Genomic DNA, 23025 nt, shown 5'->3' with positions numbered 1-23025 from the left:
GAGTCAATATGGCCAGTACTAAAAGTTAAGTAGTAAAAGTGTGAAATGATATGCAGCAAAAGTATAATAACAACTCGCCAGGATGACTAATGAGTAGTTCAAACGGATAGTTCAAACAGTAGCGTTAGTCACCTGAAGTTGGCCTTTCCAGTCCTGGTGTCGAGTTATTTAATGTTATGGCCATTGTCCAATGTCAAATCGAATGAGAGAGATTAAAACTGTAAAAAACGAACCACAATTAAAAAGGTGTAATGAATAAATATGCAACACTTGCTCATTCCAAGTGGACTGCCAGCTGGCACGGAGCCAAGCCTTGAAGACAACACCATAGTCCATGTACGGAATAGGCATAGGGGTGATGGTGCTGAAGCAGACATATTTAGCTGCCATGTCTGCAAACACGCGTTGCTGCAATACCAACATGGCCTGGTATCCAGAAAACTGGATTGAAGTAGCTGCTAATGAGAAATGGGCCAGTCGGTTTGAATATCAGCGAGAATAGGATGTGAGCTAGCGTGTAGTGATTCCAAGGCAAGTATAGAACTAAGCGAATCAGTATAAATAGTGCAGTTGGAGTACTGCTCAGCTGCAATATGATCCAGGGCAAGAGATATGGCATACAGTTCAGCAGTGAACACAGAAGCTGTAAAAGGGATTCTGTGTGCAACTATTGACCCATAGCAAACCATAGCAGAGCCCACTGAATTACCTGATTTGGAACCATCTGTATAAATGGGAACTGAATGATTGTTTGAAAGATATTCATTGAATAAAAGACGGTACTTCCAATCTGGAGTATCTGCCTTTTTTAGGTGACTGAAAGAAAGGTGACATTTGGGGGCTGTAATAAGCCATGATGGGATGGGCCGACCTGTGGAATCTGCAATGTTATCCAAGGACAGGCCCAATTCATCCAATTGCTTTAAGTGTGGTATAAAGGTCAGTTTACGATCAAAGATAAGCCCCAAGAACTTGGTCTCCGGAACCACTGGCAGCAAAACTTCACCGATATGAACTTCAGGATCAGGGTGAATACCCCGTCGACGGCAAAAGTGCAGGCATACAGTTTTGGAGAGAGAGAAATTAAAGTCGTTCGCCAGAGTTCACTTCCGTACACAATTGAGGGCGGTTTGTAGTTGCCGCTCAATATATCTCATGTGTGATGACTGACATGAGATGTGAAAGTCGTCGACATACAGCCCATTCGCAACAGTGAGAGGGAGTTGTTCAGTGATGGCATTTATCTTTATACTGAAAAGTGTGACACTCAAAACACAGCCCTGAGGGACTCCAAGTTCCTGTACAAAAGAACGCGAAAGTGTCGAACCCACACGAACTTGGAATCTCCTGTCCATTAAAAATTTTTTAATAAACATGGGTAGATGGCCACGTAACCCATATGTATGGAGGTCTTGCAAAACGCCATACCTCCATGTTGTGTCGTAAGCCTTCTCTATGTCAAAGAATATTGATACAAGATGTTGGCGGTTGAGAAAGGCTTCTCTGATAGATGTTTCAAGACGAATTAGGTGGTCTGTGGTGGAGTGCTGTCGACGGAACCCACACTGGGTGGGTGAGAGGAGGTTGTTTGATTCAAGGAACCAAACAAGAAGAGCATTAACCATCCTTTCTAATGTCTTACAGAGACAGCTCGTCAAAGCAATTGGACGGTAGTTTGAAGGAATCATGGGATCTTTCCCTGGCTTAGAGAAAGGTAAAATAATAGCCTGGCGCCAGGCATCAGGAAAAACATTCTCCTGCCAGATCCGGTTGAAAACAATCAGAAAGACATCAAGAGAAGCAGGAGATAGATGGTGCAGCATGTCATAATGAATATCATCAGGTCCAACAGACATACTGGCAGCCCGATGAAGGGCCATTTTTAGTTCCACCAGGGTAAATGGACAATTATAGTCAAAGAAACAGTCAGTTGAAAAGGAAAGAGGTGATCGCTCTGCCCGAGTCTTGATGGCCAGGAAGGTGGAGGAACAAGCAGAAGTGCTAGATACCCAGCAAAAGCTTTCACCTAGAGTGTTAGCAATGTTCGAACATCAGTCACCTCCTGACCATCAGAGAGTAAGATCGAGAGGGGATAGAATTGTAGTGTCCATTAACCTTTGAATCCTGTCCCATATGATCTTGGAACTGGTGGTAGAAGATATACTGGTTGTGAACTTAATCCAAGATTCCTTCTGGCTGTGGCGTCTTACCCACCTAGCATGTGCACGGCCCGTTGGAAAGCAACCGGTTTGAAAGTGTGGGATATCTACGAAAAGTATCCCAGGCCCGCTTTTGAGCCTTCGTGCTAAGTGGCAAGCAGGATTCCACCACGGACGAGGATATCGTGGAAAACGTGTCGAGGTTTTAGGAATACACTGAGCAGCTGCATGTGTAATACAGTCAGTTACCACTGCTACACAGTCGTCTATTGATGGCTGATTTACGATGGCAGGATCAAGTTCTGCGAGAGCAGTGAAAGTGGACCAGTCTGCCTGATCCAGCTTCCACCGGGCACCGGGTAGGGTGGCATCGACAGCAGCCAGTCTCTCTCAAAGGATCGGAAAATGATCACTGCCTAGTGGATTACTGTCAACCCTCCATGAAAATGGGAGAATAATGAAGGGGAGCAAACTGAGAGATCAATAGCGGTAAAGGACTGACTAGGTGCATGAAAGTAAGTGGAAGAACCAGTATTGAAAAGAGAAAGATTGTGATCAGAGAGCATCCGCTCTACAGATCGCCCCTCCCATCAATAATAGCACTTCCCAGAGGGATGATGTCCATTAAAATCCCTAGGATTAGAAATGGAGATGGCAATTGTTCAACGAGCATCAAGATCTGATTGATCATATGTCTTTCCAGGGGACAGGTACAGAGAACAAACAGTGATGGTATGACCCAAGGAAACACGGATGGCTACAGCCTCCAAGGGTGTGTTGAGTGACAAAGACAGGGTGGGCACGTGTTGATCAACCAACAGTGCCACCCCTCCATGTACTCGACCATCACACAACCTGTCATTTCTGTACAGAGAAAACTGCCGAATGGAGACAGTATCAGCAGTTTTGAGAAATGTTTCTTGTAAAGAAAGACAAACAGGATGGTAGGAAGCAATCAGCGTTTTGATATCATCCAGATTAGAACGTAACAACAGTTCCATGGTATCAAGGTGGCCATTTTTAAGAACGGGTAGGTGAAGTGGCTGGAGAACCCTTCGGTTTACGACCACGTCTTTTTTCTTTACTGTCTTTAGTCGGAGGAGGTCTATCGGGTGGGCAGGTTTTTGTTATTGGAAGGGGAATCCAGTGACTGAGGATGCGAACGAATAATTGTTTTGTCTCTTGTGGTGGGAGAAAAAGATGTATCAGAAGAAATGCTTGTATTTGAAACTGAAGGATGTGGATCTTGAGGTTTGTTGGAAGGTATGGGAGGAACAGAGATAGGTGTGGAAGTCGATTCATCAACCTTTTTAACCACGGAGGTCAAAAGGCTTTTCATTTGTTTTGAAAACGATTCTCTTGGAGGCACAGAGATCTGTCTGCACTCCCACTGTAGTTGTGGAATGAAGTGCAGCAGCATATGCCCGAGATGGAGTTGTGGACAGCAATTTCCGAGCCTCAGGATAACTAATGTTATGTGTCGTTTTCAAATGCTGCACCTCTTTTCCTCCAACCATTTTGGGCAAGAATGAAAGTAAGAGGGTGAGAACCATTGCAGTTTACATAATGTGGGTTCATGTCACAGTCATAGGCATCGTGGTCCTTGCCTCCACAACGAGCACATGTCAGGGAACCACAACAGGATGTCTTTGAGTGGCCGAATCTCTGACATTGGAAACATCAAAGAGGGTTTGGTATGTATGGCGAAACCCTGCAAATGAGATAACCTGCCTTGATGGTGGCAGGTGCACGTGGTGAAGTAAATGTTAAAAGCGAGGGTATTTGTTGGCAGTGTAATTCCATCTTTGCGGTGGAGATGCCTCACTGCAGAAACTCCTTGAGTGGAGAGACCAGCGAGAATCTCTGACTGGGAGCGTTCTTCAAATCCCTTTCAACAATAACTCCTCGTGAAGAATTCAAGGTAGCATGGGGTGAAACCTCAATAGGTATATCCCCAATTGCCTTTGAATTCAAGAGGAGTTCACTGTGTTGGGATGTGGATGTTTTAACCAATATGTTACCAGATCGAAGTTTCTTTACTGATTTTGGAGAGCCAGCAAGTCCCTCTAGTCCCTTTTGAATAAAAAAAGGGGACATTGCCCTAAAGGTTTTCGAAGAGAATGTAATATAAGAAAATGAGATGCGTGTGTTACTGATGTTGAAGATTGCTGTTCTGAGTATTCAAGACGTGGTCGCTACCCATTGACTGTTTTTTACAATTTTATTTAAATTTTTTAGAGGATCCATAGGAAAAGAAAAACATTTGGTACCCACTGACCCCACCCACCATGGAGCCCTACAAGGGGCCGCACTACAAAGTCACGCAAGGACAATGCAGCAACGCCAGGGTTTCGTGAGCACTATACCCAAACACCAGCATCAGGCACAATGTCCACAACACCGTTGAGAACTTCCAACACTGGTACTTGGTTGACTCTAGCCCAAGTGGACCAGCCGATTGACCCAAGGGGCCACCCAAAGGCCGCCCGTCTACAGGAATTCGAGGCCAAAGTGGTGTGTTAGGGTTGGACCCCTCAACCACCAGGATCCTCTCCTCCCCTTCACGGGTTGCCACGCACGGCAAACACGTGGGTGGATGTTTAGATCCCAGAGAAGGTAATCAGATAGAACAGAACCTTCCCTGGGAGGTCCCTTCACCACGTACAGGAATCCACACCGAGGGCACACAAATAAAACACTTAGAAAATGTACTCATTACTAACAAATAAAATCTAGGGTTCAGTCGAGTCCATAACATAAATAAGAACAAACCTACAAAACAATGAAATCTAAACTAAAACATTAAGCAACACCTAAAGTATAACATTATCAAACAACTTTGAAGATAAAAGACACATAAATACAGAATTTGCAAGTCCACTCAAAGAACTGATAAGACAAAAGACATGAAAGTAAAACATGGGAACAATAGGGTACTATGACAAGTAGTAAAGAAAAAATAACTAACGTTATAAATAATGAACCAGCACCCAAAAAATTGACCAAAGTTACAATTACCCAAACATTAACCATTGTGCAAAACCTGTCCATATACCAAATATTAAATAATAATCAAAAGCCTAAGTGGAAAGTTTAACTAAAGTGACTTTAGAATTATAAAAATCTAATTTACCAAATACTAAGTAAAAAAAAACAAGAAGAAATAGTCACTACACACCAGTTCACACATATTTACTAAATCTGAGTGAACCAACTGAGATGGAGGAATACATTATGAAAATATAAAACCTGACTCAGCAGGTTACACAGAAATGTGATAACAGGTGAAAGATGCAGTGGAAACAAACTTACACTCAGTGGTTATATACATCCTGACAAAAAATTGTAGTCTGAAAAGAAGACACTGTCTGCCAAATGTAAGATAGGTTTTAGTTTGCTGGATGTTTTTGTGTTCCCCTGGAAGGCATCACCAACCCTGAGTCTCAGAACCACTTGCAACTGTCATAGAAATTACAATCATCTGCCACATTAAATCAGTAATGCTTATTTACATATTAGAAATGAGTATAAACAATGAAAATCAAACACAAGATGCAAAACTTGACAGAAAGTTGTAAACAAACAAGATATTGTAGTCTTAAGGAGAGACAGTTAAGATGCACGTCTATCGAATAAATAGATTGAGGACTGTTTTAGAATAGCAGAGGAAGCTAGCTGTGCTGGTGCAACATGATTGGTGGAAGGTAGTTTATAAGTAGAGTTTAATCTACAGATTTCACATGAGAAACTTAAGTAAATGGATTATTATAAACTGTGTAGCATCACACAAAATTCACTAACCATTTTTAAATAAGTTACAAAACACCACGTTGACATTAGTGGTGTGTCTACTGAATCTTTACTCACCTTAGCATATTCACATCCAATGAGAGTCCTCACCTTCAGGTGAGCATACAGTGCATTTGACACATTGTTCAGCTACATAAGAAAAATATTATTGATCTATCACTTGAAACATCAGAGATGATGAAATGTAACACTGGAGTAAAATATAACATTTTTATACAATGAAACCAAACTTGACATTTTACAAACATGGGTGAGTTTTTAATTAGCCCTGTTTTAACAAGTGATAAATGCACACTTTTAGCTTAGAAGTTCTTTGTTTTTTTATTTATTCAGAAAGACTGAAGTATAACAAATAGGTAAGTTCAATATTCCTTGTAAATTCATCACACATTAGTCGACCTATTTAGCTTAGTTTCTAAAAAAGTATAGAATTGCTCAGTACAATTAGCACATGTAAAACTCAATATACCCAACATGTGTTACCAACATGTACTTGTTATACATAAGAAACTTTCCAAAGATTTCACATTTACAGCAAAATTTAACACTGATACTGATAAAAAGTGATTTATCTTTGTAATCTACAATTTATTTCATCAGTTTGAAAGTGACAATATTTTGATGAAAATTACAAAATTTATTTTATCTCAACATTGAACATTAGTTACAGACATGAACTACACTGTTTAATGGTTTTTATTAAAGTTAATACGATCAGAATACAATCTGTCCACAAACAACAAATTAGTTTTTTCAACAAAATGCTGACATTCACAGAATAATGTAACGTGTCACTGTCAAGCAATCCCAACATCGCCAATTTTGACAGCAGACAAAAGAAAAATACACAAAAATAAAAAAAACTGTCTATATCAGAACTCTGGACCTGAGAGAAAGTATATTTGTATCAAATCTCATGTAAGTTGTACAAACTACAACCATAAAATTATCCAGTTTGCAAGTTCTTACTTGCATGTAAATTCAGACTTTATGCATGTTACCATGTTGAACACATGAAAACTTACATTCATCCTCATTTTGGTTGCTGTAAACATGACCAGACAGAAACCCAAACAATACCTTTTGGGCTGACCTTCAAGTCCACAAAAATCATTAAAAATGGCTAAATAAGTAAAAAAAGACAATGTCTGGGTCAAGTTACAACCCTACCAAGCTTCAAGTCAAATGAAAAATGGCAGTTGTCTGAAAAGTGACCGAAAGAAAAAACAACAGAAAACAAGAACGTCACTCTGACAAGTTTGATTTATTTATATTAATAACTACTATCAACCTAACAAATTTACAAAACTCAGTTTATTAAAACATTATTGTCTCAAAACGATGACTTGATACCCCATTTATCTGAACTGTGTATTCTACTTGGTACAGAGAGTTAAACACAGTGATGGTAATGACCTTTAAAACAAGCATGTCCTACAGTAAGTTCTACACAAACATAGAATGATTAAGTTATGCTTTGTTAGGTTCCCCAAAAGAAAATAAAAACTTACTGAATAAGGCTGGTCCTTTCTGGACACGATACCTCTACCTGTGAAAATTCTATTGGAAGAAACTGTTATTTACTTACTTAAAATGACGTTAAAGTCCAAACAAATAAATTAAATAGTGATATTCAGTAATTATCATGTGGCTAATATCAAATAACAATAAAATCCAAACGTCATGTGCAAGTGATAAATACGTCAATTAGTGCATGTTTTGATGTCTCTACAAAATATATTTCTGATGATCTAATCATTATCAGTAATTTGTTGATGGCTATAAATTATTTTATAAATACATGTACAACTGAAATTCATAGAGCACCATTTTGTTAAATTAAATCAACCTTAAGAAGGTATGTGCTTTACATTGTGTAAGATATGTTACATTAACCATGAAAAACACTTTATGAACATCCCAGCATGTAATTCAGGTACATTCAAAGTTCACAGAAGCAACTATAACAAAACTCTCCTTCCATGCAAAACGAAAGAAGCACAACATTGCTCTACTGACACAACTGTCGAAAAAAGAAAATGTTTTGTTGATAAATACAAAATGTAGGCACAGAATGGATTCAACTTCTCTGATGGAATTTCCATGGAATACATGATGCTTGCATAATATCAAATAAATAACTTTAAATGAGTTTTCTTCAATTTTGATAAAAACACAAAAACTCTTTGTTCACACTGTTTTTCTCTATAATACTTTGTACTACAACAACGTAAGATATCATAATTAAAAACGAACATTGACAAACTACTGTTGTTATGGAAAATATTAAATGAAAATAAAAATATATATTTCCTTTCAATAAAGACACTAGTGTAACTATAGAAATACTTAAGGGAAACTACTACATTACTCACTCAATCAGGTCATACTGTTCTTTCAACTCCAAGCTTTTAGCAAAGTAAAGTTTTTCAGAACTAAGAGCAGGCAAAAAAGTTGCACATGTTCCATGTTTTTCCCACTCATGTTTCCTGTAAACAAATCACAACTCCAGTTTAACAACCTATCCTAAACTTTGTATATCTGGACATCAAGTTATTGGTTTAATATTTTCAATCTCAGATTGTATGCCAGACTTACACTTTTTGTTCTAGTTTAATAAACAGATGGTAGGTAATAAATGAACAGAAAAACACAAGAATCTAGGGTAAAAAAGTAATGAATAAAAACGGCTAAACAGTACTAAATACAAGAGATATGTGGCACATAACAATGAATAATATTATAAGAATGGACGTTCAATATATTGTACAACTAAAAATCAAAGATGTACAGCACAAAACAATGAAACTTTAAATTATTTAAAATTTCCACTGTTTGATATGGTTACGAATCAATGGTGCTGCCATCTGTTAGTTACAACACTTACTATCTTTATTTACAACACCTTTTATTTAGCTTTGTTTTCTTCTCTCAGGTCAAATTACTCTAGCTTACGATCCCAAAACATTTCGCTCAAATCATATGAGATATGCAATTCAACTTATGCTACAGTGTTCTAGATAACTTTTGCCATGATCAGTAATTCAGTATTATGGATCATGGACAAGCATCTGTATGCTGGTTTATGCTGTGACTGAAAAAGTTAGAGTTTGAATAGGTCAATATTATAAAGTATTACAAAACGCACAATTTTTTTTATTTATTTATGATTTCCTAAATTCTCTGTTTCTATGGTTGTGAAAGTCTTGTCCTCTTCTTAGCACTGACCCACGTTTTAATTGTACAACTGGGACCATACAATGAAATTTCTGAGTCTAAAATACTCATCAAACAGTATCTTTTCAGCCTTTGTAGAACACCTGAATTTTGTCTCAAGTCTGTTTTGTATAGAAAAAACTCTTTCACAAGCAGCATTTGTGATATAAAAATATAAAGCTGTTTGACATGTTTTGATGTTAGGAAGTTGATCACCATGAAGTTTGGTAAATGTTCAGTTTTGGGTTTTTATATCTGCCTTTAAACTGTTCATTTTATTAAACATTAGCATCACTTCAGTTCCAATGTCATCTGACATTTTGGCAAGTTTACTAGCATCATAAAAACCTTCAGGGTCAGTAACAGCCCCATCTGCTCCATGTTCATCACAATCAGCAGAATCAAGTGTGGATCTCACATTATGAATAACGTTTCCACCTTCTTGCATAAGCTTATAAATGATGTCTTGTATTCACTCAACAAGTGATTTACTTCTAAAGTAGTCCCTTCCTACAAACATCATTCAATTTCAAAATTTAATCTGTAACTATAGGTTCTTTATAATGCTGGAAAATTATTGCTTTTCTAAATTTTAATGGGTTTGTTCACTGATAATAACTTCTTACACTGTTATTATAACAGTACTCAGTTCTTGTCCATCATGAAGTTACATGTACATCTAACTATCTAAATGTACATTTACTTCATTTAAACAAAAGACAGATATACTTTAGTAAACATTTTACATGACAACATTTTAAAAGCTTATCAAAGTTCTTAAAAAGATCTAATGTTAGGTTGTAGAACATTACAAGTTTTTTTTTATTGACATTATTAAGTAGGTAAAGTTTAACTAAAGTAAAAAAACGTTTACAAAATACAACGTTAATTTATCTGTTTACTGGATGCAGGCCATACTTAATAAAGGCTTAGCTAATGTTAGGCCTAAGAAAAGTGAACTTAAGATTTCGGCATCGACAATTTAATTCTTTTGTATTATTTAAAAATCCTGTATTTAAATAAGTACTGTTGTGATAAAGATACTAGTTTAATTGCAAATGTTTGGTGGGTCTCTGCTAGTATAATTATGTTATTCTAGACACATCATTGTGTTCCTTTACTAACTGACTGACAATATTGTTTTCAAACTTCCACTTGCATGCCACCCCAGTTGATTCAGTTCTTACCTTTCTTTCTTCATGTGTGTATATAGTATGCACTAGCTTAGCTCAAATCTTTTATTAACTGTCACAAAGCACAGTAAAGGCACAATTTACTGGTTTCTTTTAAACTACATGACAAGAGAGAGAAAACAGGTGCTAATGATACTTGAACTTTTACAGCTGAGTAGAGACTATAAAACCAATCTACAACAAAGAGAAGTTACTGAGCAGCAACTTAAATAAAACACAACGAATGGGGAAAAATAATTATCCTTCAAAACGTCAATAGTTGAGGGTGATTTATCAATTCTAAAGTTCACCATCAATGCATTGCTATTGTGACATTCATAACTACAATCTATTGATAAAATTTATGTATTGTTACACTTCTAGTTGTCATTTACTGTCTTTTCAAGCACAATACAAACATCTAGTAAAAACAACAACTTATTTTCACAGTGTGTAACCAGTAGGCCCATCAACTTGTATTGAAGCATATCACTTACATCCATAACTGATAAGTGTAACAAATGACATATTTTAACTAGATACACTATCTACCTGAAGCACTGTATTAATATATAATTACATATGTACTATTACTTAAATATTGATACTGGAATGTTTATTCCTCAACATGTGAAAAATATTTACCAAAAACTTGAGTCCTTATGATGCACAAAAAAGTTTGGCCAGTCTTTTCCCAGGTCATGAATGAGAGGCTAGAATGTAAATAAAAAACATCTTAATGTATGAATAAGAACATATATATATATATATATATATATATATAGAAGAGAAACAATCTACAGCTAATACTGATTAACTGTGTTTTATAACGTTATAACGTATCTACAGCTAATACTGATTAACTGTGTTTTATAACGTTATAACGCATCTGCAGCTAATACTGATTAACTGTGTTTTATAACGTTATAACGCATCTGCAGCTAATACTGATTAACTGTGTTTTATAACGTTATAACGCATCTACAGCTAATACTGATTAACTGTGTTTTATAACGTTATAACATATCTACAGCTAATACTGATTAACTGTGTTTTATAAGGTTATAACGTATCTACAGCTAATACTGATTAACTGTGTTTTATAAGGTTATAACGTATCTACAGCTAATACTGATTAACTGTGTTTTATAACGTTATAACGTATCTACAGCTAATACTGATTAACTGTGTTTTATAAGGTTATAACGTATCTACAGCTAATACTGATTAACTGTGTTTTATAAGGTTATAACGTATCTACAGCTAATACTGATTAACTGTGTTTTATAAGGTTATAACGTATCTACAGCTAATACTGATTAACTGTGTTTTATAAGGTTATAACGTATCTACAGCTAATACTGATTAACTGTGTTTTATAAGGTTATAACGTATCTACAGCTAATACTGATTAACTGTGTTTTATAACGTTATAACGTATCTACAGCTAATACTGATTAACTGTGTTTTATAACGTTATAACGTATCTACAGCTAATACTGATTAACTGTGTTTTATAACGTTATAACGTATCTACAGCTAATACTGATTAACTGTGTTTTATACGGTTATAACGTATCTACAGCTAATACTGATTAACTGTGTTTTATAAGGTTATAGCGTATCTACAGCTAATACTGATTAACTGTGTTTTATAACGTTAGTTACACAAACTCTCAACTGTCTCTAAGTTTACACAAAATACAAAAGATTCTCTCTTCGTACACTGGCTTGCTAGTTTATTTAACGTTAACTAATCCTCTAGCACATAAATCTTAGTTTTAAAAATCTAAATTTAATAAAAAACATAACACAATGTCTTTATGAAGACTAGCAAAGTTTCTCCCATTTACAAAAATCACAATGTCTTTATGAAGACTAGCAAAGTTTCTCATGTCTTTATGAAGACTAGCAAAGTTTCTACAAAAATCAGAAAATTTTCATCACATCAACAACAGTTTTTTATTAAAATCTTGTCTCTTTTATAAACCATTTTGAAAATGAGAACAATGGTTAGAAATTTTGCTTTTAAATTCTTTAACGTTTCCTACATATCACACACGGAATGTTTTGTGTTGTATTACGCTATACTAACAGTGAAAACTAAAAACCTTTCTTTACGTAACTCGACTTGCTACTGTACGAGTATGAAGACATTTTGATAAAAAACTGCATACATTTTCAGACTTTTAAGTAGTTTTATTTGAAATAAATAAAGACAAATTACTTGGGTAAAATTTAACCATTTAGCTCAAAAGCAACTGGCAATAAATTTGCTTTTGCAACAAAGTTGTTGAAGCTATCTGCTCCAATCTCCAGTTTTAAAGTGATAACAAGAGAAAATGCAACCATCCAGCAACCAACTGTTGGGTTACTCTTCATCAGCAATTAGTAGAATTAATCATAACATTATAATTCCCAAGGCTGAAAAGGCAAACGTGTTGAAAATATCTTGTCTTTTGAAAAGACTAAGAGCATATCTTTAACTGGATATTTATATGAAAGAATAATATTATATGAACATGTTAGAAAAAGAAATAACTTATAATAAATTAAAGCAGTTAAAAAAATTCAAGAAATTTTGGTCATTCTGATAATCTAATTGTTAAACAAAGAAAAACTTATGTTGACATCAAAACTGATGTGTGTTTTATTATTGCAAAGCCACATTGAGCTAGTGTTGTAAATCTGTACAAGCAGAAACGTTAAAACTGATACTTAAAGAATTCTTTGAATATGAAGCTAGCTAGCTCCCTCTTAAATGAACTGTACCTACACCAACTCAGAATTAATTCACTTATTGTGAACACCTGATAAAATATTCAGTTCCAAACTAGACAGGAGACCCAATATTGTATACATTTGTGAAACTTTTGAATATTAAAGTTTTAAAGAATAATGATGTATGTGTCATTATAAATTGTATTATTGTTCACATATTAAAATATTGTGTTAAAAAAGAAATAAACTGTTCATACTCTTGTTGGCAAGCTTCAGATACTGGATATATATCAACATTTATTTAATTTGTAGCTTAACTCAATTTCAGACCATTCCAAATTGTAATATGACCATATAAAGCAGTAAGGCAGTACTATGATAAATCTCAAGTCATGACAAAGATAATATTATATAGCACCTGTTTAATTTTTTTTTGCAAAATTAAGAACTTAAAACTTGTATACTATTAAAATTTAATTATTAGCTACATTTTGTGCCATATTTACTTGCACAAGGATTGTGGCATTCAAACGAATACACACAAAAAACAACGTCACACATTTATTTGCATAATTCAATGAATTTAAAGCAAGTTAAATTAACAATAAAGTGGACAACAACTTTATCTCTAAAGAGGGTTTATTTATTTATTAGGTACAAAGGTACATAATGATCAGTTTGTGCTGTGTCTAGTACTGAGATCAAACCCCTAGGGAACATACTTCTGTCATCACAGAGTCATCAATTGAAGATAGAAATCAACCAACTTTTACTGCAGATAAATTCCTTGATTATCTTACAGCATCTTAAAAACTATATTTGTTTCTTTGTTTTTAACTGTCATGAAATGCTATCTGTACTACTCACTCCTAATTTAGCAGTGTGTAAGACTAGAAGGAAGACAACTAGTCATCACAGCCAACTTTTGGGCTACTCTCTTACCAACAAAGAGTAAGATTGACTGTCACATTATAATGCCCCCATGGTTGAAAGGGCAAGCATGTTTGGTGTGATGGGGATTCAAACCCATAACCTTTGGATTACAAATTGAGCACCCTAACCACCTGGCCATGCTGGGGTCCAACTGTGTCTGTATTAAGAATCTTATAACATATGTGACTTTTTGTCTTAATTTTATACTTTCCCACATTTTACAAATAGCTTCACAAACCTTTTATAATAATAAAACTTAACTTCATCTATAATGTACGATAATCATTAAGATATTTTCTAAAGTCATCCCATTTCTTTTTAATTTCATATCTACATACTCAAATTCAACAAGGGAAACACCTCTACACATAAACATCGAAAATTTATATCTCAATACTAAGTTTAGAAAAATACAGAAATAAAAGTTAATGAGCTTTAAAAAATTTAAAAAACTTGTCACATACTCAAGTAACAATAAAAACTACAAGGTTTAAAACTGTTTACAAACCTGTATCATTTCTAGATCAAAAGGACATACTCAAGTAACAATAAAACTACAAGGTTTAAAACTGTTTACAAACCTGTATCATTTCTAGATCAAAAGGACATACTCAAGTAACAATAAAACTACAAGGTTTAAAACTGTTTACAAACCTGTATCATTTCTAGATCAAAAGGACATACTCAAGTAACAATAAAACTACAAGGTTTAAAACTGTTTACAAACCTGTATCATTTTCATATCAAAAGGACATACTCAAGTAACAATAAAACTACAAGGTTTAAAACTGTTTACAAACCTGTATCATTTTCATATCAAAAGGACATACTCAAGTAACAATAAAACTACAAGGTTTAAAACTGTTTACAAACCTGTATCATTTTCATATCAAAAGGACATACTCAAGTAACAATAAAAACTACAAGGTTTAAAACTGTTTACAAACCTGTATCATTTTCATATCAAAAGGACATACTCAAGTAACAATAAAAACTACAAGGTTTAAAACTGTTTACAAACCTGTATCATTTTCATATCAAAAGGAGAGGATTTGTTACAATAAGAAGGATTTGGTGGTGTCAGAGAATTAGGCCTGCAGGAAAAATTCAAAATTATAAATATCAAATTTTTTCTATACTAAGCAATCATAAGTTTTTATAAACTAAAAGATACAATTTACAATACAGTATGAAATTTTCTAATATTGCAAAGCACACAATATTAATTATACCTCTTGAATGACCAAAATGCTATTCATATATCTACCCTTCTAATGTTAAAATGGTAAGCCTCATCACATGTAACGTCTTGGTTTCACAGTCAGTAGTTGTGCCATGATCTTTGTAAGTTATTCTAGTGTATGGAGCCATCTGCATCTCAGCACTATCTATTGTAGAAACAATCTTAAAATTTCAATATGTACACAGCATGATCTCTAACCCATTGAAATACAGTTCAAACCACCGGACATCTGACAACAGCAACATAAAACTTGACATTTAGTAAATATACTCCAATGTTTCTGTCACTCAGTAAGAATACTGGATTATTTATCTCAAAAAAGCTTGAGAATATATCTACAGAACACAATTTATTTTTAAAATATTTATTGAAGATGTAAATGATCCAAGTTATTTTTGAACAGTTGTCCAGAACTGTTTCAAGTTTTAACATTTGTGAATAACAATAAAATTATTTATCTTTTTGTTTATTAAAGCAACTGTTTAAATTCCTCACAATTAGCTTCAAAAACTTGATATTGATTCAAGCATTTCTTTTGATAAACAAAAAAATAATTATTTTGTTTTTATTGTTGTTCAAATTTTCTATTGGACATGACTTTTGCACTACTCTGTATATATATATAAAATGTTAATTTTCAAAACACTTCCGTAAACATACTTTGCTACTCATAAGAATGTTTCTTATAAAAATTAGTAATAAAGTGTGTTAATTCAAATTAGAATATTAAAGAAAAGAATATCACATGAAAACAAATATACAAAGAGACTTTCAATAAGCATTGTACTTTAACCAAAGTGTTACAGTTGTTACTGGGAATGTCATTAGGCTAAAAAACAGTTAGGAAACACAACTGTAAATGTTAAAGTTTTGGTTACAACATTCCTATCCAGAGCTTTAAATAACTGTTTCCTATTTGTCAAAGACCAAACAGGCAGGTTCAATTACTTTATAAAACCATATGACAAGACTTATTATTCTCTATCTCTGTTATTACAATACAACTTAATAATCTCTCTACAGAAATTGCCTGTTACAGCTAAACTAGCATCCAGTCTAGCTTCACTTTTTGACTTTTACTAACTTGGTTGACTATATACACAGTGCTCAATTGAGGTCTAGAAATTTCTACAAACTATGACATGTTATGATGTAACAATACACCTTTGTATAAGGATTAGTGACTCTTATGAAAGACAGAGAACAAGTGTCACATTAACGAAGAATTATGATGCATATCTTAAAATTATGGTGATGTACAAGGCAGAAAAGGGAAATCACTGTACTGATACTAGAAAGTTTGGTTTAACTGAAAATAATGTAAGATGTTGACAGACAGAACTCCTTAATGCATGTTTTACAAGAAAGATTTCTCACAGACCCAAAAAAGTACATCATGGAAATCTAGGTTTTTATCTTTCCCATGGTTTGGGGAACTTGGGGCACCTTATACTCAAGATTGCCCTATAATCAAGTCAATCAACTAACTGAAGTTATTACTGTGTTTTCATTGTCCCAATTGTTCAGTAATGTGGTCATTATGATTTCTCATGACTGTTGTTCATAAAGTTTGTTCAGCCTAAATAACTAGTGTCACAATTCACAAAAATAGTAAAGTAACAAAATTTGTGATACCTGATTATCACTATCCTTGAATATTCCAAATATCCAAGTAACTGAAATACTGCTGTAAAGTTTGTTACTTGTTTAGTGCAAAGCTAAACAACAGGCTATCTCTACCACCCCCACCACAGATATCCAAACTATATTTTTACTATCACAAGTTGGTTTTTCAGCCATCTCATACTGACAGCCAACTAGATGAATGTAATTGATCAGTTAGTGTGATGAACAATCACTTAGCAACTTCCAATAATTGTTTAGCTCTGATCTACACTGCACTAAAATTGTGTTGATGCACAAAATGTTCTTTTTGCTGGATTCAAAATAATCGATTTTTTATCAGTCTTACTGTGAAGCAATGTCATACAGACAAGATAAAAACTACAGTAAGTGAACAATAAACTGTACTTTAGTATAGAGAATCAAAGTGTTTGATGTAGTAGGAGTGACATAACAGAAAACAACAGTCTTATCACAAACAGATATAATAATAATTTACAAAATTGTATATTACATTATTACAAATGGAACACTGAAGCTTAAGAATAGAATCTATCTTTTCACATGGGCAGACCCACAGGAGGGCAGGTAAACATGTATACATAATAATAGCAAACCAATGGTCTCAATGTGACATTTCTAATTCAGAAACAGAATAACGAATCAACTTATACACAAATCTATATCTTTATGATTTCTTTCCTGGTTTTCACATAAATATATTTTACTTATAAAATATTATCCTCATGCCAAAGGGAACACTCCCCTTCTAGATCTGCAAGTGAACTGTTAGAACAGCCTAGTAAAACCTAAATTATTCAGATTAATAATAACCATTATTATAAAATACAATTTACTATCCAGATTTAAATATCTGTAATAAATTTATCCTGCTTAATAACCAGTACTCGATTAAATAATTAAATTTATTATCCAATAAGAATTTTGAAGATTTAATATAACTATTTAAAGTAGTAATTTCATGGGTCTCTACAAATTTAAATCATTCACTAATACAAGAAATGTGTTATAAAAATCTAATTAAACATGTTTTTTTACTTTTGCTGGTAATAAAACACAAGTTTAGCCACTATCCAAAGGTTTTCCACACTCATACTTACCATAAGCCGTGTATTACCCAATAATTAACCCCAGCAGGAATTTCACACTACAGAGAATGAAATAATAAAAAAACTGTTTATTACTTTCCTGATAAATAACAAACAGAAGCAAGTTTTCAATAATGAAACTCAAAAAGAAACTTAATATTATGATAGAATTAGATACAAAATATTGTATATCATGAAACAGTTATTTTGGTGTTAATTATGATTAAACATAATTAATGATTATTGGTTTTTAAAGTTTGGTTATTGCAAATGAAGACACTGACAGTATCTTTACAGCTTGAATAATTACTGCATGCAGTATGCAAGACTGAATTTGTTAACAGGTAACAAATAACTCTATAAAAGAAATATGTCTTAATCTAAACTAACAGGACAAACATGTCTTGTTAATACCTGGAGAAATGAGAAATCTTTTATTATTTTCATTCTCCACTACACATAGTGCCAAACTTAATGTCACGTTTCACAGTATGTGAGAATGAACAGGTAAGTCACCTACTCATAGTTTAAACTGAAAATAAGCAAAATCTAACTAGAAATATCCCTGAAGTACCATGTAACAATAAAATTCTCTCCTTGTTTTACATCAAATGTCATTAATAAGGCTTAAAGGTTAAACTGGACACCAGATGAGAAAGATACTGAATTTGGGTGATACAAGTAGTGTTTTCCCATCGTACTTTTGGAAGTTACAGGTAGTGTTTTCCTGTCATACTTTTAGAAGTCACAGGCAGTGTTTCCTGTCATACTTTTAAAGGTCAGTTATATTAATACACTATTTAAAACATCATAAATAACAAAAATAATAGCAGTTGTGGACTTTTATTCATAATTTTAATAAGACAGTATTAAAATGTAAAGTAGAACAACAAGTATCAATTACTCATAAGATATTGACTGAAAACTAGAAGATTCAAACATTATCTCCTACATTCTGTCTTCCACATACATGGTTCATCTGTTTTTCAATGATTTATTTCATCTCCTTGAATGAGCTCTCAGAGTTAGATTTGTCCATATGAATTATAAGTTTGAAGGCTGCATACAGAAACTATGTTGCAATAAAAACATTAATAACTGTTTAATATCATTAACTGATTATCTATGACCACTGACTGATGTCAAATAAACCAACAGAATATTCAAAATTACAACTAAATCAATTAACGTGACAAGAATAATCTAATAATTGACATTTTTCTGATTAATACCATGTTTACTTCAACAATCTTAAGTAACCAAAATATTTTTTCTTATTACAAGTTTCAAATATAAAAAACATAATGAATATAAATAGTTTGTTCAGCTATACTGATTAGAGTTAAGCCTATTTTAAATTATCCAGTTCAAGTTTCATGTAAAGATAAATTTATAGTTTAAATGTAATCGATTAATGAGCCCAGTTGATGATCAATTAGTGAATTTCATTAATTATCTTGTTCTGTTTATTAAATAATACAGTGCAACTTAGTCTAAACACTAATATAAATTTTACCTTTCCAAAAAAATTTTTCCCCCAAGGTTGAAAGTTTTATTTTACTTAAAATGAATAACCTATACTCACTAGATTACATCTTGACCCTAAGTAGTTTGAGGTAATATTGTACTTTAAGTCCAGTACTTCTCCTATCAGCAGTAGCAGTTATAAAGTATACAGAGTAAACTAAATATCTCTAGCCTACTTACTGCAATGGTTTTTGACACTTGAAGACAAACTGTTGGAGGCCATCTTTGAACAAATAATAAAAAATCAACTTCTCCAAAGGAACTGTTAATCTGAAGACTGAAACAAACAAAACAAAACTGTTAATCTGAAGACTGAAACGAACAAAACATAACTGTTAATCTGAAGACTGAAACGAACAAAACAAAACATAACTGCTAATCTGAAGACTGAAACGAACAAAACAAAACATAACTGTTAATCTGAAGACTGAAACGAACAAAACATAACATAACTGTTAATCTGAAGACTGAAACGAACAAAACAAAACTTTCTCTTTCCAATAAGATAAATTACCATTATTAACTTATACATTCTGTAAAAATAGGCTGTGAAAACATTTAATAATATTTACTATGGTTACTTCTAGTCAGATTACTGTATCCAAGAGAAAACTGTATCATTTCATTTTTGATAGATATACAGGCCTGTTTAAGTTTATATAGTGCAAGTGTTAGATTTAGTAGTTTTAGAAGAGATAGTTTATCATAGGTTTACGTACCGTTTTGTGATTCATATATTACATAAATAATTATGAAGTGGTGATCATCGTGTTCTTGTATCATGTCATTAGAAGCTTCTCAGTTTTCTTGTTTTGATTGTGTGTTATTGTATCACAATATCTAGTAGTGTGTGTGTGTGTGTGTGTGTAATGTTCTAGACGTCTGTTGGGGTATAAAGGTGTCTAAAATGTACTATGATATAGATATATCTAGACTGTGTGGTTGTGAGTTTAGCCTTAAATAACATACAGTGGTAAATATTTTAAAAGTGAAATCTTTAGAAATATTTAATAGATATTATGACTGTGCTCTACCTTTTCTTTAGAAATATTTAATAGATATTATGACTGTGCTCTACCTTTTCTTTAGAAAATTTAATTGACATTATATTTTTTGAGAAATGAAACTTTATCTCTTTTATAAAGCCCGGTGATTTTGTTAAAAATACAATTTTTTCTCTTATATCACAGCTTCATTTACATAACCTCTGGATTCATTTGTTGCTTTGTAGCTACATAGATCCCTTCATAGTATACTGAAGCCACTTATCACAGTAGGAGAATATAAACAAAAAGTAATAAACATACCACAGTTGTATTTCAATATTTCCTCATGTATGTGTGTGCGTCATATGATAAGTAATTTCTTTTCATTTAAGTTTTCTTTCTTAATCCGATAAATTTTAACTCTTTTATATCTTAATTAATCTCACAAAAATATAAACAAGCATAAAAATAATAAATTTAGTGCTTAATTAGGTCTGGACTCATCTTTTTGTCACTGGAAGATAAAGTGCTGTGAACATCGTTTTTTTGTAATGATTTTGGCACTTCCAAACATGCTTATTTATTTATTATTTCAATTATACAATTTCAAACACAAAATATTATCATTAAAATAAATTATAATAATTTTATGATATTCTAACTAAGTTATTAATGGGTTTAAAAATTCTTTTCGCTAGTTGAACCGAACAGGACAATGAAACTGTAGCCAGATATTTCCAAACCTGACACCTAAAAAGAAATACACTTTAAGGAATTTGGTAAGAAAAATCTTCTCTTCCTATTGGTTATTAATATTCCAATAAGAAATGCAAGAGTATAACTGACAGTTTTATTTAGAGAGGATGTAACAGCAGTAGCAGATGTGTTTCTTTTCCATATCTCAGTAAAGGAAGAACCTTGGAGCTTATGTCTACACTACAAGTGTATTGTTTGTATCGAGCTGAGGAGATCATATAGCCCTTTCTACCCCTATAAAAAGAGCCACTTATTGGCTGGGATACAACAGCTACAGATACACTCTTCCTACAAAAAGTAATTGTAAACTTACTAGTGGTATCCTGGAAAGTATCGACAAAATAAACTTGGAAGCCAATGTGTTAAAATGTTATATTTATTAACTGTAAGTTCAGTACCTTTTAAGAAACAAGTGCAGATTATTCTGTGAATAATAACCTTATACAAGTATTTTTTGTATATTTTATAATCATACATTGCTAAAAACAAAAATATGTATTCTTAAAAAATATTCAGATTCAAAACTGGGATATGGAGAAAACAAAAGTAGCTACACAATTTTATTAGGAATTGTAAGGCAAATATTAATAATGAAATCTCCTAAATTACAATATGTTCTTTTTCAGTGCTTATGAAGTCTACCAGATTTTATGGGTAACCTGTATACAGATAACAAATTAAAACATAATGAATTAAACCACCTCTAGATCCTATATACGTTTCCATAACTTTCATGAAAGATAATAGCATACTTTTGGAGCTTTTCTGATTAATTAATTCATATTTATAAAAAACAATTATTAACGCCAATAGATATTCCGTTCTTTGCTTACTGAGGCTATACAAGTTTATCCACGTCTATAAAAAACACCCTAAACATACGGTATATAATAACAATAAACTTTTAGAAGTTGAAAACACAGTGAATATTCGCACATACATTACCTTATTAATAACGCTGCCAAAATCAGAGTTTTGTTTCTCCCATCAACATTTATGTTACCAATAATATTATTTAACATCTTAAAACAAGATAATTTATAGCTCAGCGAAGATAGTCTTTGTTGCGTTGTCGCCTAAGGCTAAATGTATAAAACATTAATACAAGACTGGCAGTTTTGTCCTTCCTAGAAACAAAACGTTACCACGTCATTAGGCCTACATAACATTTGGCTGGGAAATCCATTCTTAAAATCCCATGACCTCTAATTCCGAGTATACTGAGTACATTTTCTACCGAGTACATTGATTTGCTAACCACATAATTACAGTTTACTACAAGAACGGATTTTTCGGATAACACAATTTTATTTTTCATTAGTTGGAAATTAACCAGTTATAGTAACTTCTATGTAATTCGGATCTTCTATATTATCACTTTGAAAGAAAAAAAGAAATAAACTATACTTTTTATTATCGTTCTAATTATCGTGAAATAAGTTTTACTAAATCATAAAAATATACGTTTGACTACTAGCACTACTACTACTTATAACCTTGGGTTGTTTTTCAGAATTTGTAATATTTACCAGAGGGACTCGGATATTTTGATGTTAATAAAGTTCCGAAATATCGGTTGAAATGAAAGTTCCATTGTAATTATCTGGAGCGTAAATCGAGAACGGGTACACAACTCAACGAACTCGAAGAAATTATAAGTAAAACAAGGAAAAATGATACCGAGTCCAATTATACAACAAAGGCCATACATTTTATTAACATAACGATATGAAGGCTTATAATAAATGAAAAACAATAACATTGATTTCA

General features: G+C 33.0%; 1 protein-coding gene across 7 annotated transcripts in view; it reads right to left on the bottom strand.

The window, feature by feature from the left end:
* The window catches only part of LOC143251867 (ribonuclease Oy-like), a 53125-nt gene that overhangs the window by 17088 nt on the left and 13012 nt on the right, over window positions 1-23025 (bottom strand). For 2 of the 7 annotated variants that reach the window (XM_076503169.1, XM_076503168.1), the window contains 7 exons: window positions 19694-19790; window positions 17999-18045; window positions 15033-15105; window positions 11003-11070; window positions 8345-8458; window positions 7481-7529; window positions 6027-6098 (listed from right to left, as the gene is read on the bottom strand). In XM_076503169.1, coding sequence (XP_076359284.1) covers window positions 6027-6098; window positions 7481-7529; window positions 8345-8458; window positions 11003-11070; window positions 15033-15105; window positions 17999-18045; window positions 19694-19790 — 520 coding nt within the window. The other 5 variants (XM_076503170.1, XM_076503173.1, XM_076503172.1 and 2 more) reach the window with 5 other exon arrangements.

The sequence above is a fragment of the Tachypleus tridentatus genome, chromosome 6 (genome assembly GCF_004210375.1).
Source record: "Tachypleus tridentatus isolate NWPU-2018 chromosome 6, ASM421037v1, whole genome shotgun sequence".
Lineage (NCBI taxonomy): Eukaryota > Metazoa > Arthropoda > Merostomata > Xiphosura > Limulidae > Tachypleus > Tachypleus tridentatus.
This window is presented reverse-complemented; position numbering and strand designations above follow the sequence as displayed.